This window comes from Lynx rufus, unplaced genomic scaffold (genome assembly GCF_022079265.1).
Source record: "Lynx rufus isolate CCGP_SWC_20201006 ecotype Redwood Valley unplaced genomic scaffold, mLynRuf1.p SCAF_16, whole genome shotgun sequence".
Classification (NCBI taxonomy): Eukaryota; Metazoa; Chordata; class Mammalia; order Carnivora; family Felidae; genus Lynx; species Lynx rufus.
In genome coordinates this window covers 12,054,063-12,070,223 of record NW_025814830.1, presented here as the reverse complement: position 1 = coordinate 12,070,223, position 16,161 = coordinate 12,054,063, and the positions used below count along the sequence as shown (strand labels likewise).

The 16,161-nt window shown below is 40.3% G+C and overlaps 1 protein-coding gene across 1 annotated transcript in view; it reads left to right on the top strand.

Annotated features, from left to right (window-relative positions):
- The first annotated feature begins 708 nt into the window (after window positions 1–708).
- The window catches only part of LOC124511754 (zinc finger protein 573-like), a 63,031-nt gene continuing 47,578 nt past the window's right edge, over window positions 709–16,161 (top strand). Inside the window, exons 1-4 of the mRNA XM_047079122.1 lie at window positions 709–813; window positions 1,614–1,673; window positions 8,777–8,909; window positions 9,993–10,088. Of these exons, the coding sequence (XP_046935078.1) occupies window positions 709–813; window positions 1,614–1,673; window positions 8,777–8,909; window positions 9,993–10,088 (394 nt within the window). The remainder of the gene's footprint in view (window positions 814–1,613; window positions 1,674–8,776; window positions 8,910–9,992; window positions 10,089–16,161) is intronic.

Sequence of the window (16,161 nt, the reverse complement as noted above, 5' to 3'; positions counted from 1 at the left end):
GCTATCTGAGAAAAATCCTTATCTGTAGGGCACCTAGTCCAGGAATAGGGGCAGCACCAGAGACTGAAATACAGTAAGTACCTTGAGGTGGCGAGGCTCTCACCTGGAGGATGGCCGCCACACTCCGGGTTCCTCCCACACACCCCTGGTCATTAGGATAGCACTGGACAGCTGCCAGAGGCCCCAGACATGCCTACACGGCTTCAGACTCCACAGTCCCCTTTGGCTTTCTGGAAAGACCAGCCGATTTACTGTTGCAGCCTCAGCAGGAAGCGCCAGCAGCTCTTTGCAGACGCGGCTTGGCTTGTTTAGGGGCGGGTCCAAAATGCAGTAAAGTCCTTTGAACATGAGGCGCCCACAGCCAAGAATTCTCTTGAAGGCCACATTTCCCAGAGGTCACTGAGGCCGAATTAACGGGGGGTGGGGTGGGGTGGGGGCTGGGAATGGGTGGTGCCCTGGGGATTATGGGGCCACAAGGTGCGATGGTGGTGTCAAAGGAAGAAACCACCGCGGGATATCCTGTACCCATAGTCGATGCCAGACCTAAACCTGCAGTGAGATTAGAGGTCGAAAGTTTAGAGCTGCGCTAGGTCAGAGGGCCTAGTGGGTAGACACAATGTGTCACATTTGCATGTGCCTGAGAAGCAAAAGAGGGGATTGTGAGACAGGGTCACCGAGGGTGGGAGCGAGCGTGCGGTGTGCGTGTCTATGCGTGTAACAGGCCCGGGTGGGACTCCGGTGACGGCCTATGCCATTGTGACCCCCGAAGGAGTGTGTGATTGTGTGCCTTTGACTAGGAAGAATGGCCTTTATGTGAGCATGCATTGTGGCCTCTGTGCGTGTCTCTGTGCCCAGTGGTTATGTACTGGCTCCTCTACCCTCTCATTGCACAGCCACTGTGCAGCTGCAACAAAGAAATGACCCTAAGAGAGGTCACGTTTTGCACTAGCATAAAATGAAGGTTTCCAGCAAGAAAGCACACACCTCAACTTGGGGTAGTAAGTTTTAGAGCCTCAAGGTGCCCCTTAGACCAGGCTCTTATAAAGACATTATGGGGCCATCATAGTCACACACTCTGGTGGAAGCCCTGCCCTTGGTGCCTGTGGGAACAGCTACAAGTCCATGACGGCAGCATTGCCACAGGTCTGACCCCAGGCACCCACGGTGAAATCAAATACAGGTTTCAGCACCCCTTCTGTTTCTGGGTTTTTATGTGAGGTTATGATTCACTTCTCCATTCTTGCCATTCTCCAAAAGAAGCAACACAAGGAGTAGGAAAGAGATGTTGCATTGTAATGCACGTTAAATATTGTTGATGCCAAAAAAAAAAAAAAAATCAAACTTCAGGTGAGTTTCCTTGTTCACACACAAAAAATTTTTTAATATTTATTTATTTTTGACTGGTTTGGGGGAGGGACAGAGAGAGAGAAAGGGAATTAGAGAATCCCAAGCAGGCTCTGCACTGTCAGCACAGAGCCCAATGTGGGGGCTCGAACTCACAAATCATGAGATCATGACCTGAGCCAAAGTTGGATGCTTACCCGACTGAGCCACCCAGGTGCCCCACAAAATTTGTATTTGGGTGTGGAACATTTGATTTTCTTTGTCTGAAGTGGGCTAGGTGGAGACAACCTTACGCCTCTCGTCCCCAGTCCATGTTGGAAGTCATCGAGGTAAATCCTCCCTCAACAGTGGCTCTTATTTTCTCTGTCTTCTCCAGGTAATAATCACATATTAATTGAATGTCATTTGAATTATACAGTTGGTCTTTATTTTAGTTGGTGATTAAGCAAGGCAGCAGGGTTTATGGGGAATCACACACCAGATATCTTTGATTTTCTGCGGAGGCCTACTAATCAGCAAATGACAAAGGCATCGGCTTTGTGAAGCTTTTGGAAGGGGGATTATAATTGGGGATTTGAGGATAGAGATCTGTGCCAACGGTGGAAGGAATGTGTTCAGGTGATCTCTAAGTTATAATTAGTAGTACTAGTCAGGTGTTAACTTGTGGTCTGGCAGCCTGAGTGTTTTCAGGTATACCATTGTGTGGATTGTGAGGGGCAAAATGGTGTGATATTGAGGAGGATGGGCCCTGAATATCCAATATTTGGTTTGAATCCTGGCCCTGCCACTTCCTAGCTGTATGAGCTTGGTGTGTCCACACAGCCTCTGTGTTCCACGGTGCTCAGATGTACGTTATAACAGTACATACATCATAGGGATATAACAAAGATAAAAATGTAAAGCTCATGGCAACAGAGCTTGGAACATAGGAGTGTTCAATACATATTAATTGTTGTGATTCTGGGTGATTCCTCTTCAGGGTCCAATAGTAACGACAATATGAATGTAATTGATGGTTATTTGCAAGGTAAGAAAATTATCCAGAGGCTCAACTGGTTAAAAACAGAGGTTCTTGATCTTCAATTCTTTGATTGCTCTTATGAGCTTTCCAGGGGCCCACAGATCACTTGAAATGGTATTCAGAAATGTGTATTTACTGATTATCAAAGGTAAATATAACCAAAATAATTCAGAAATATTGGTTTGGAAACAAAATGGTAATAATGGGTACAATCTTGTATAAAATGTTCAAGATTACAGAAATGGTTGAGTAAATCCCACTACATACTATATACATACATGAGATAAAATAACGTACAGCTAATGAAATTATACTTATAAAGATTCTTCATAAGAAGGAAAAATATATAAGGTAATATGAAGCAATATTCATAGCTATGAAAAGTATTACTCAAAAGCATTTTTAAATTATGTATGAATCTCATTTAACACTAGAGAGTTATATAAGACATTTTGCAAGGTTTGTATCCAAAATGGCATTTTAATTATATATGTGTGAAGGAGACATCTGTATCTACATTTATTGAGAATCTACTGTGTATAAAACTCTTTTCTGTCTGCTTTTTACACATTCATTCACTCTGCTAATTCCACTTACCTGAATTATGTTCATCCACAGAAAAATCTTGATAGTGAAACTTTTGAATTATACTGATGATATTACTCAAGGATTGTCCCAGAAATGGTAGGTGAAATTTATTTCAATAACGTTGTTTTTCCAATTCAGAGTTAGAGTTCATAGTTTACTTTATAAGTGGAAAGATTCTCCCTATAATTTTACTTTAAGAGATATGTTGGATAATATTGATGCTGTATTTCCAGGTAGGAATTATATCTGACTGTTGCAGGAGAATCCAGTAACCTAAAGAATTAATGAACAAGCCAGGTGCCTGAATGGCTCGGTCGGTTAAGCGTCCGGTTTCGGTTGAGGTCATGATCTCACAATTCGTGGGTTCAAGTCCCGCATTGGGTTCTGTGCTGACAGCTCGGAGCCTGGAGCCTGCTTTGTATTCTGTGTCTCCCTCTCTCTCTGCCTCTCCCCTGCTTCACAAAAATGAATAAACGTTAAAAAAAAATTTAAATTAATGAACAAGAAAAATAAAATTACCCATGGTGTGTTGTCATCATGTCCTTCTCCCTCCCTGCCCCCCCACCATTAATCACCAATTATATATATATTTTTTCCAGTTTTTATCTTGATTTGATCATGTAAGGTGACAAAGAATTTCCAACTCTCAATTTATAAAAGGAATCCATAGATTTCATTATGCCTCTGTGCATGTAAAGAGAAGGCCCTTGGTTCCCTTCTTACTTGAAAAACCTTTCTGATTTTTTTCATCTCCTAGGAGTATAGATTTGTCAGTTTAAATCAATTATCAGAATATGGGGTTATTAGCTAACAGCATTTTAAAATCAATTTTTTAAAATGAGATTAAATATCATTTCACAGAGCATAGAAAAGATCTGGGGGGCACCTGGATGGCTCAGTCGGTTAAGCAACCAACTCTTGACTTTGGCTCAGGTCATAATCTCACAGTTCACGGGTTCAAGCCCTGCATCGGGCTCCATGCTGATAGTGTGGAGCCTGCTTTGGATTCTCTCTCTCCGTTTTCTGTCTCTCTGTCTCTCAAATAAACAGTGGCACAAAAATAGACACTAAGATCAATGGAACAGAATAGAGAACCCAGAAGTGGACCCACAAACGTATGGACAGCTAATCTTTGACAAAGCAGGAAAGAATATCCAAAGGAACAAAGATAGTCTCTTTAGCAAGTGGCGGTGGGAAAACTGGACAGCAACATGTGGAAAAATGAACCTGGACCACTTTCTTACATCACACACAAAAATAAACTCAAAATAAATAAACTTAAAAAAAATCTGATGTCTGGATTATTCCAAGTATCTGTTGTATGAACAGTATTTCCAATGATGGATTTATATTAACAGAAACATGGGATAGATAGTAAAGTTATGAATAATCAGATAAATCTCCACATTGTTCCAAAAAACAGTATTTAGACTCATGAAATTTTTAATTTGCACCTGATCAGATTCTCTCAACTCCTTCAGGATACTGAAATGGTTTTTCTGAAACTGCGTGGGGCAGAGGCATATTTTCTCCTAATGTGTTTGAGAATATTTTTTGTTTATATTGTGTATTGAGAATTACATGCTTAAAGCCAGGCTTTGACATTTTTTAGTTAGCATTGTAAGAATGCAGACCAAAGGAACTTAAATTTTATTGTAAGGAAAAATGGAATTAGCAGAATTGTGTTTCTTTTAAAACAGTAAATTAAGGAACTTGGAAGTTTCTCCACTTCAATTAGTAATAACTAACTTTAAGCAATTATTTTATTACATATTTTATATAGATTACTTAATCTTCAGACTATTTTATATGCTGTATGATATTTTTTCCCAATTTGTCAATGAGACTTCAACGGACTGGCATGTTAGTAAATATCAGAGTTTAAATCTGAAATTCATGTCCTAAAAGTCTGACAGTGTCTATATTTATTACAGCAAGAGACTACCTCCCAAATATTGATTATTTTTAAAAGCTCTCTGCCTCACTCAGTAATTCATCACAAGTGTCTTTTCTTCACTTGTGTGAACCAATCTCATAATTATTGATAACCACATAGTATGCCAGAATGTATTACAACATAATTTTTTTAATGTTTATTTCTGAGAGAGAGAAAGCGTGGGTGGGAAGGGGCAGTTAGAGAGGGAGAGATGGAATCCCAAGTAGTCTTCGCGCTGTCAGCACAGAGCCCAACACAGGGCTTAATCTCATGAACCTGTGAGATCCTGATCTGAGCCAAAACCAAGTTGGCCACATAACCGACTGAGCCACATAGACGCTCCAACAACATAACTCTTTTAATATGTTGCCTACTGTTACACGTTTTCAGTTTTCTGTTATAAAAAATTTCTCTGAAAAACGTTCTTCTGCATATAATTTGTGTACTTTTATTTTTATTTCCTTAGGATAAATTAATAGTGGACTTTCACATAAGAAATCAGACATTTTAAGGGCCTACAATATTGTCTGACCCTGTAATATTAGCATTTGGCTTGATTAAATGACTAAATGTACTTAGCTGTTACTTTTAAATGCCAATAATCCAGCAAGGACATAAACTATGAATAGAAACAAATGTAAATCAGTGTACAGTAAATACCACAAAAGACAGTCAGGTGACATACCTTGGGAATTCATGGGAAAGTGACATTGGTTGGATTTGGGCCATTACTGTAACGTTGGAATAGGTTATACTGAGCCCATGGAATCTCTCTGAAGATAAGTGGGATTTATTCTGTAAACTTTGGCTTCTAATTTTTTTTCCTCAACTGATGTTTAGATGCAAAATGAGAGTGATAGGCTATGATAATTCAGCAGTTGTATGAAAGACATTGTTGCTAAATGTCAAAATAAAGCCTCCTTAGGGTCAAGAAGACTCAAGAGTTTTTTTCCAAGCTCAAGAAGAGAGTGTTTTAAAAATAAATGAAGTCTCTACTTTTTGGAGAATAGCTTCTTTTAACACATACATTTGTGTATGTATACATTTTTAAATTAACATATGGCCACTGTTAAAATAATTATGAAGTATATTTTTTAATTATTTTTTTTAAATGTGTATTGAGAGAGAGAAAGTCAGAGGGTGGGGGGAGGGGCAGAGAGAAATCCCAAGCTTGGAGTGCAGAGCCTGAGGCAAGGCTTGAACTCACAAACCCTGAGATCATGACCTGAGCCTAAATCAGTAATCAGGCTTAACTGACTGAGCCATCCAGGCACCCCAATTATGAAGTATATTTAAAACCAAAAGAAAACCAAGATTACATCTGTTTAAAAATAGTCATGGTAACATAGGATTGTATAATATAACAAAATTGAAAAATTACCAAACCTTTCAATCTGTTGATATCCTATGCCTGTCTCCCAATGTCTGTCTCTTTTTAAATGATCTAATCATGTTGTTCTATTTTTTAAACTTATTTTTCTATTAATAATATTTGGAAATGCCCTTAAATATGTTTTCCTATTTAGCATTTAATGTTTATTTATTTTTGAGAAAGACAGAGAGAGCGAGTGAGTGGGGGAAGGGCAGAGAGAGAGAGGGAGACACAGAATCCAAGGCAGGCTCCAGGCTCTGAGCTGTCAGCACAGCGCCCGACGTGGGATTCGAACCCACAAACCATGAGATGACCTGAGCTGAAGTCGGATGCTCAACCTACGGAGCCACTCAGGCGCCCCTCCTATTTAGCATTTAATGGTTGCTTTATAGTCTGTTGCCTGTATATTTGGTATTTAACTAGTCAGCTTGGCTGGACTCAAAACACAGATCCTAGGCCTACATAATTCTTTCTATGTTGTGTTCATTGCCCATATGTGGACCAACTTCAACTGACCCTGAGGCCGTAAAAGAGCCTCTAATTTGGATGATGAGCCTTTTCTCAAGCTTGGAAGGTGGGAGTGAAAGAGGTAGATCCACTCATGGAAAGACTGAGCAGCCCAATCTCAGGCCTAGATCAGCCTTCTCAACATGGGACCTTGTCCAGATCTCCTGCTCCTGTGTTTGGATCTGGCTTCAATGCCAGAAGTGACTTATTCTACAACTACTTTTGTGTAGTCTGGTGTTTGGGACTTGAGAGAGATCTTAGATCCGTCTTCTATTTTCCCTAAATTCTGTGTTAGTACTGGAGGCTAATTTTGGAAGAATAATGGAGGAACAAAAAGCCCTTATTAAATTAAGTCGTATTGGGAACAGTAAAACCTTTTTTCTTCTCTCAGCTCTGAATTCTCTGGAGTTTGCATTTTTTTCCAATGGAGGAACACTGAGGAGCGCTGATGAGGTCTTACATTTCTAAAACCATGACCTGTGTAAGTTGATGATTCCTGTCTCCTTTCAATATTACAGTGTTAGTCTATGTGGCTTTATTCATTAATTAACCTAAACCTTCCTACTTAAGAGGGCTTCATTCGGTTATTTGCTCTACAGTTTGCCCTAAAATCAAAAAGAGTGATAGCAAATAGCTCAGTTTCCTCCTGATAAATGTTTGCTATCCAGTGTTTTTGTATTTATTATCCAATTTACTCAATCCACTTCTTGCGCTTAGTCTTTAATCAAAGGCTATGATGGAGCAGTAGGAGAGTGAAGTCCCATGAAGGACATAATTGAATTTCCTTTATAGGTCTCTGGTTTGATGAATTAGAGATGTTGATCCCATTTAATTACCACAGGTAGACTTTCAAATCCTCCACAGACCTGAATATTCTAGGCAGATGAGATGGAAATTGGAAGGTGGTCTCATTCTTAGTATGTGATGGTATCTCATGGTCTTGAGAATTGTACAATTGGTTGGAAGCTTTTATATTCTGCATCTTTCTGAGAAATTATTGAGAGACAGATATATCTATTTTGTGGTAGAATGTGATCTGTTGAATTTGGATAACGTTTATTTGATTATGGCTCCTCCTTCATCAGGGTATGCTTAGGAACAAGAAAAAATATTGAGTAACTGATGGATGATAACAATGAATGAGAATATTATCCTAAGGAATGTAAACGTGTTGATTTCTAGAATTGATGAAGACCTTTGAAATTTTGTCCAACCAAGTATATAAATGTCAGGGATGGATTAAATCTAAGATATCTACAATAAAATGGATTGTGACACAGCCAAAATTTATTTGTCAAAACAAAGAAAAATACTTACAATATATTCTGACGAAAGATGAACTCAATGCTTGTAGAAATGTCAAACTTTTTTGAAAAGCATTTTTTTTTTTAACACAGAAATTCTTAGATTCAATATAGGAGGAAAATCCTATCTTCTTTTAACTCTATAGGGAAATAATTTAGAACTTCACATTTTTTGAGAATTTCTACATCATGCAACTAGCTGACTACATGATTATGCATTATACTTTATTAAATAGGAAAACTTTAGGGGCGCCTGGGTGGCGCAGTCGGTTAAGCGTCCGACTTCAGCCAGGTCACGATCTCGCGGTCCGTGAGTTCGAGCCCCGCGTCGGGCTCTGGGCTGATGGCTCAGAGCCTGGAGCCTGTTTCCGATTCTGTGTCTCCCTCTCTCTCTGCCCCTCCCCCGTTCATGCTCTGTCTCTCTCTGTCCCAAAAAAATAAATAAACGTTGAAAAAAAATTTAAAAAAAAATAGGAAAACTTTAATTTCATCCATTCCCCAGTAAGTCTGAATTATTGTGATAGCTCACAACCTGCAAAGACTTATCTGTAGCAATAAGGTTCTTCAGGAATATGTAGACACTCGCTTGGATTTTTCTAGCCCACTTGTACCTTATCACTCCCTTTCTCTAATTCATTCCTATAATCTCCTGTCTTTACATCTTGGAAATGTTTTTTTCACTTTCATACTACATGGGTTTGCAGTTTCAGGAATTAGTGACATTCAGGGATGTGGCCATAGACTTCTCTCGGCAGGAATGGGAATACCTGGACTCTGTTCAGAGGGACTTATACAGGGATGTGATGTTGGAGAACTATAGAAACTTGGTCTCACTGGGTAAGTTCATTTGTCACGAGAAATTTAGAATGTGCCTGTGGTATGTTAACTTTCAACACAGTGAATTTCAAAGCTGCCTTTCAAGACATAAGCTGAATGAATACCTTTTTCTTGTTCCCAGAGGAAGGTTTGAGGTCTGTCAGTTTGTCAGTGCCTCTGCCATTAACCATGGTCATTTTCTCTTTTGGTGATATTCACATCTCCCTCTGGCCCTTCTTGTCATTGCCTCCCTTTCTTACTGGCCAAGGGGTGGACAAAAATTCCTTATATTTATTCCATTTATAGCTATTGTCCAAGAGCCTGGTTTCCCATTATGTTCACACTGAATATTGCTATAGATTTGCTGTGTCTTCCACCTGTAGGACAATTGTTAGATGTAGATTTGTAATTGGCTGTGACAATGAGAAGAGTCTCTATAACTTATATAGTGGTGGATTGGATAAACAATATTCATTTAAAACTGAAGAGTACACATTTCATTTCCAATTTTATATGATTTATGGTTGAAAGTTACAATTCATGAACATGACATTTATAATTGAATGAATATTTTATAAGTGAATCAGGGTGCTTCTTACTTTCCTCTTAAGGCAATAAAATAATTATAATTGGTATTATGTCCCAGAAACTCTTCCTTGGGAGGGGGGAGCAGGGAATATATATACATACATACAAATTTAAGCATCAAATAACCATGTGATAATAGTATTATACCCATTTTACTTGCCAACATTGTGGAACAGTGTGTTAAAATGACTTCCTCAAAATCATAAGGTTGGTAGGTATTAAAGGAGAAAGAATTTGTGCTCAGGCCCTCAGCTCTAAAGAATGTTCTCAAACATTGTTAACTTTTCAATCACTTTGTTAAATGTTCTCTTGAGAGGAAGAGTCCGTATTAAATTAAAATAAAATTTCATCATACCTGCCTGGTTCCTTAAATCATCTCATCCTTCTATTATCTGAAATCTGCATCGGTAACATTTAACCTCTATTTCATTACAAATTTAAAGAAAACTAAAGATTTTGTGAGTTTTGCTTATATTTCTATACCATGTGGCCTTTTTTTTTTTTCCTTGCAAGCAGGACACTCCATTTCTAAGCCAGATGTGGTTGACTTATTGGAGCAAGGAAAAGAGCCCTGGATGATTTTGAGGGAAGAAACACAAAGACAGTACACAGGTAAGGAGGGCAAAAGGAGGCCGTCAGGGCTGGTAGCAGCCTACATGGTAATGGGGAGGCGTACATCTCTGTGTTGTTTGTAAAGCCCTCCAAGGCACCAAGACTTGTGGAGCATGGACTTGTGACCTGGGGAGGAAATAAAGGTCTCAACATGAACTATAGAGGAAACTTCAATTTTATTTACCAAGCACGTTATTTCTCTTACATTTCAAACCCATTTTCAGTGACAAGGAATCTCATTTTTCATTAGTGCAATCTTTTACCTGTATGTTGGATTCAACTGCTTTCCAGCTCCTCTTTTACATACACACACATATCAATGCAATGATAGTGAACACGACTTATCAAGTCCCTGCTCTCATGGAATTTACATTGTATTAGAGTGAGGATAACAGTAAACAGGTATATAGACAAATAATATTAGGCAATGGAATGAGCTATGACAGAAAGTAAGAAGAGATTGGGCCATTTGAGATAAAGTGGTTGGGGATGACTTTTCTGAGGTGATAACATTTGAGAGGAGACATGACATAAGGGCCCAGGACATGTGTTTGGGAAGAATATTCCAACCTAAATGAACAGCTTAGAAGACTCAAGAGGTGGCTGGGGGCCGTGAGGGAAAGGAATGAGGAGATTGGAGGGAGAGGGCCAGAGAGAGCTTTGTGAGTTTGAGCAGCACCATTGTAGACCAGAATAGAATGCCTAAGGGGAGCGTAATAAGTAATGAAGCCACACTACTGTTAAGAGTCAGATCATATGAGGTTTTATTGGATTTGAATTGTTAGAAATAATAAGTATTAGAATCAATTATATCATCTGTTTTTATTTAATTAATTTATTTTTTAAGTCTTATTTATTTTTGAGAGAGAGAGAGATAGAGTGCAAGCAGGAAAGGGGCAGAGAGAGAGGGAGACACAGAATCTGAAGCAGGCTCCAGGCTCTGAGCTGTCAGCACAGAGCCCGATGTGAGGATCAAACTCACAAACCGTGATATCATGACCTGAGCCAAAGTTTGACACTCACCTGACTGAGCCACCCAGGTGCCCCTTTTTGTATTTAATTAACTTTTTTTTTAATTCTTGTTTTTAAATTTTAAATTTTATATCATTTATTTATTTTTAGAAGTTTATTGGGGCGCCTGGGTGGCTCAGTCGGTTAAGTGTCCGACTTCAGCTCAGGCCATGATCTCACGGTCCGTGAGTTCAAGCCCCGCATTGGGCTCTGTGCTGACCGCTCAGAGCCTGGAGCCTATTAAGGATTCTGTGTCTCCCTCTCTCTCTGACCCTCCCCCGTTCATGCTCTCTCTGTCTCAAAAATAAATAAATGTTAAAAAAAATTTATTTTTAAAAGTTTATTTATTTTAGAGAGAGAGTGAGAGAGAATGGGGGAAGGGCAGAGAGCAAGAGAGAGAGAGACTCCCAAGCAGGCCCCCCACTGCCAGCACAGAGCCCAATGTGGGGCTCAAACCCACAAACCATGAGATGATGACCTGAGCCGAAATCAACAGTTGGACGCTCAACCAACTGAGCCCCCCAGGTACCCCTAAATCATTTTTTTAATGTTAGTCAGGGGCGCCTCGGGTGGCTCAGTCAGTTAGGCATCCGACTTTGGCTCAGGTCATGATCTCTCGGTTCAGGAGTTCAAGCCCCACATTGGGCTCTGTGCTAACGGTTCAGAGCCTGGAGCCTGCTTCGGATTCTGTGTGTGTGTCTCTCTCTCTGCCCCTCCCCTGCTCTCTCTCTGTCTGTCTCTCAAAAAAATTAACAAATGTTAAAAAAATAAAAAATTAAATAAAATGTTAGTCAAATACAGTGACATCTGGGTGGCCCAGTCAGTTAAGCATCTGACTCTTGATCTCAGCTCAGATCTTGATCTCGGGGTCATGAATTCCAGACCTGAGTTGGTAGTGTCTCAAAGGGGGAAAGGCAAGGATGGATGTTATTGACATGGAAGTTTTGTTTAGGGCCAGTTTTTCAATGTGGGCACTAGGATTGGGTGAAGATCAAGATATAACAGTGGGAAATTAGTGGAAATTACATAAGAATTTTGAGGCTCAGGATTCAAAGAATCCTAGAGCACAAATTCTGTTGATGTTTTCCATTGAAGAGTTGATGGATCTTTCCTGGTAATGAACTTTCTGGTAATGAACAATCAAGCCAATTGCCTGTATAAGAAACTCCAGGAAAGTAAAATTGTGCTGTGAAAACAGTGGGATAATTACATCGTGTTAATGTAGACAGGAGGGTACATTCAGGGATTGGCAGTTCTCGGTGTCTAGGCTGAGTTGAGGGGAGCATGTCCTTGCAAACACCCTGAAAAGTATGCCTAGAGAATCCTTACATCAGACTTTGTAACCATCTGTGGAGCAGCCCACTTCTTAAGTCAGGGCAGTTCCCCCTCTGAGACATTACCAAAGCTCTTTAGAGGTGGTGTTTTCCTTTACCACATAAAGGGGACGTGTGTCTTGTTATATTAATGAAAGTGATGGGCACCTGAGTGACTCAGTCAGTTGAGTGTCCAGCTTTGGCTCTGGTCATGGTCACACGGTTTGTGAGTTTGAGCCCTGTATTGGGTTCATTGCTGTCAGTGCAGAGCCCACTTCGGATCCTCTGCCCCCTTTCTCTCTGTGCCCCTCCCCCACTCACGTTCGTTCTCTCTCTTTCTCTCTCTCAAAAATAAGTAAAACGCTTTTTAAAAAAATGAAGGTAGGGACACCTGGGTGGCTCAGTCAGTTAAGTGTCCAACTTTGGCTCAGGTCATGATCTCCCAGTTCATGTGTTTGCGCGGTCTGTGAGTTCAAGCCCTGTGTGGGGCTCTGTGCTGACAGCTCAAAGCCTGGAGCCTGCTAAAGATTCTGTGTCTCCCTCTCTCTCTGACCCTCCCCCGTTCATCCTCTATCTCTGTCTCAAAAATAAATAAACATTAAAAAAAAATTATGGGGCGCCTGGGTGGCTCAGTTGGTTGGTCGTCTGACTTCAGCTTAGGTCATGATCTCACAGTTCACGAGTTCAGGCCCCACATTGGGCTCTGTGCTGACTGCTCAGAGCCTGGAGCCTGGTTGGGATTCTGTGTCTCCCTCTCTCTCTGCCCCTCCCCCACTCAAGCTCTGTCTCTCTCTCTCTCTCTCTCTCTCTCTCTCTCTCAAAAATAATAAATAAACATTAAAAAAAATTTTTTTAATTAAAAAAATCAAGGTGACTTCTGGATCCCACCCCAAGGGCAGGGGCTGGAGGACCAACCATGTGTTGGAGGGTTTCAGTCCCAACCCCCAGACTCTTGGGAGGGGAGAGAAGCTGGAGGTAGAATTAGCCAATGGCCAATGAGTTAGTCATGACTATGCAGTGAAGTCTCCATAGAAACCAGAAGGACTGTGTTCTTCTGGGTTGGTGAACAAGTGTAGATATGGGGATAGTGGCACACCTGGAGAGGACATGGAAGCTCCAAGCTTGCCCTATGTACCTCTTCATCTGACTATTGATTCCTATCCTTTAATGACCTGATTAACATAAGTACACATTTCCCTGAGTTCTATGAGCCGCTCTAACAAATTAAAAGAACCTAAGGAGGAGGTCATTGGAACCTCCAATCTATAGCTGTTTGGTCAGAAGCACAGGTAATAAACAGCCTGGGGCTTGTGACTGGTGTCTGAGTGGGGGATGGAAAGCAGTCTTGTAGGGATTGAGCCCTTAACCTGTGGAATCTGATGCTATCTCCAGGTAGGTTGTGTCAGAATTGAGTTGAATTCTCAGACACCCTGCTGGTATCAGAGAATTCTTGGTGCTGGGGGTGGGAGGTAGGGAGGGGAGGAAGGGAGGGGAGTGCTTGTCCACCACCATGTTGGAATTGTGCTGGGAAACTGAAAGAGTTGATGTCAGTAAAACTATATATTGGCGCCAGCTCTTTTCTCGTATGCTTCTACACTTATGTTAACAGACACATATCTTAAGGAAGACTTTAGTTGAAGGACACATTGGGCCCAGTTTAGTTTCAGTGAATTAAGCACAGGGCCATTCCAATATGCTTCTATGGATAAGTTTTACAAACACCTACATCTCAGTGAATGAAGAGGTTACTTGCAAAAAAACCCAAAAAACTATAATATTCTTACAACATTATGAAAACCCTTGGGTGATCTGGGCAAAGGATTAACAAAACACTTTCCCATTCTGTGTAAGGATTTGGTCTTCTAACTCTGCTTCCTTAAAAACAGACAAACCAGAATGTGTCGACTATGTTAATCAGTCTCATTATTTACGGTAAAATTGACCCAGTTGCTGAATTGCACCTGGCCAGACAGAGAGAACACCGTATTTTGGCTTCCTCTAAAGACAGTATTTATTTAAGTACATTTATCAAAACTAAGTAATGAACGTTTGTACCATACTATTAATACTATTTAATCATAGACTTTGTTCAGATTTTACCAGTTTTCCACAAATGCCTTTTTTTCTGTTCTCTGATCAAATCCAGGATGCCATTTGGTATTAGTCAAAATGTTTCTCTAGTCTTTACCAATCCGTGACAGTTTCATGGGCTTTCTGGTTTTTCACATCCTTGAAACTTGCATTTATTATTTCAGATATTCCTGAAGTCTGCTATTGGACTGCTATTTACTGATAAGTACATTTTTGTTCAATTTTGGTGACAGTCCCACAGAAGGGATGGCATGATCTCAGTGAATATTAGAGGGTCCATGACATATGTGTTGTTACTGTTGCTGTCAATGTTAAACATTCTGTTAAGGTACTATCTGCCAGGTTTCTCCACTGTAAAGTGACTATTTTTCCCTTTCTAAATTTTTTTTTTTATGTTTTGTTTATTTTTGAGAGAGAGACAGAGTGCAGGCAGGGAAAGGGCAGAGAGAGAGGGAAACAATCCTTAGCAGGCTCCAGGCTCAGCATGTCAGCACAGAGCCCGATGCGGGGCTTGAACTCACAGACTGCGAGATCATGCCCTGAGCCACCCAGACACCTCCTATTTTTCCCTTTCTAATTGATAAACATCTTGGGGGAGAAACTTTGAGACAATACAGATAACCTATTTCTCTTCCAATTTTCACTCGGTTTTCTGTAGCCACCAGTGTGGATTTTGCTTGGACTAATTTCAAAATTTTCAACCTCTTTTTCTATGGGAAGCAAATTTTACTATCCAGAATACAATATTTGCACAGTTCTCTTTGCCTTTAGCAGTACAGTATCCAGTCAAAATGATGTTTTCTAGAATTGTTTAGTTCTTCTTCATCCTCTTCAATGTGATTATATTATCCATTTTTTGTAGAATTAGTTCAATTTGTTATTTTAGGTACCTCTCCTGCCCTACATCCTGTTTCATATTTATTTATTTCAGGTGTATGTGAACTATTACAGTGGTTCTAAGAGTAGGAACTATACAGAAAAGAATTCTCATGGGGCGCCTGGGTAGCTCAGTCGGTTGAGCATCCGACTTCGGCTCAGGTCATGATCTCACAGTTTGTGGGTTCAAGCCCTGCATCAGGCTCTGTGCTGACCGCTTGCTTAGAGCCTAGAGCCTGCTTTGGATTCTGTGTCTCCTTCTCTCTCTGCCCCTCCCCCGCTCATTCTTTGTCTCACTCTGTTTCTCAAAAATAAATCAATGTAAAAAAATAAAAAAAAAAAAGAATTCTCATGAAGTGTTGTTGCCCTTTCAATTTTGTTTTGTTTTTATTTATTCATTTTGGGAGAGAGAGAGCATGTGCAAGTGGGGGAGGGCCAGAGAGAAAGAGAAAGAGAGAGAGAATCCCAAGCAGGTTCCACACTGCCAGTGCAGAGCCTGATGCAGGTCTGGGACCCACAAACCACGAGATCATGACCTGAACCAAAGTCGTATGCTCAACCAACTGAACCACCCAGGCACCACCCCCCCCTTCAATTTTGATACCCTGGTCTCATTTTTTCTACCCTATTCCCACTCCTTCAAAGTAAGTGATCCCATCAGTTTCTGGTTTATTCTTCCTGATTTCGTTTACATAGATACTTTTATGAGGTCCCATTCTTACATTGAACCTTAGCATATCTTAGATTCTCAATTACTCCTTGCTGTTTTCCCTTAATAATTT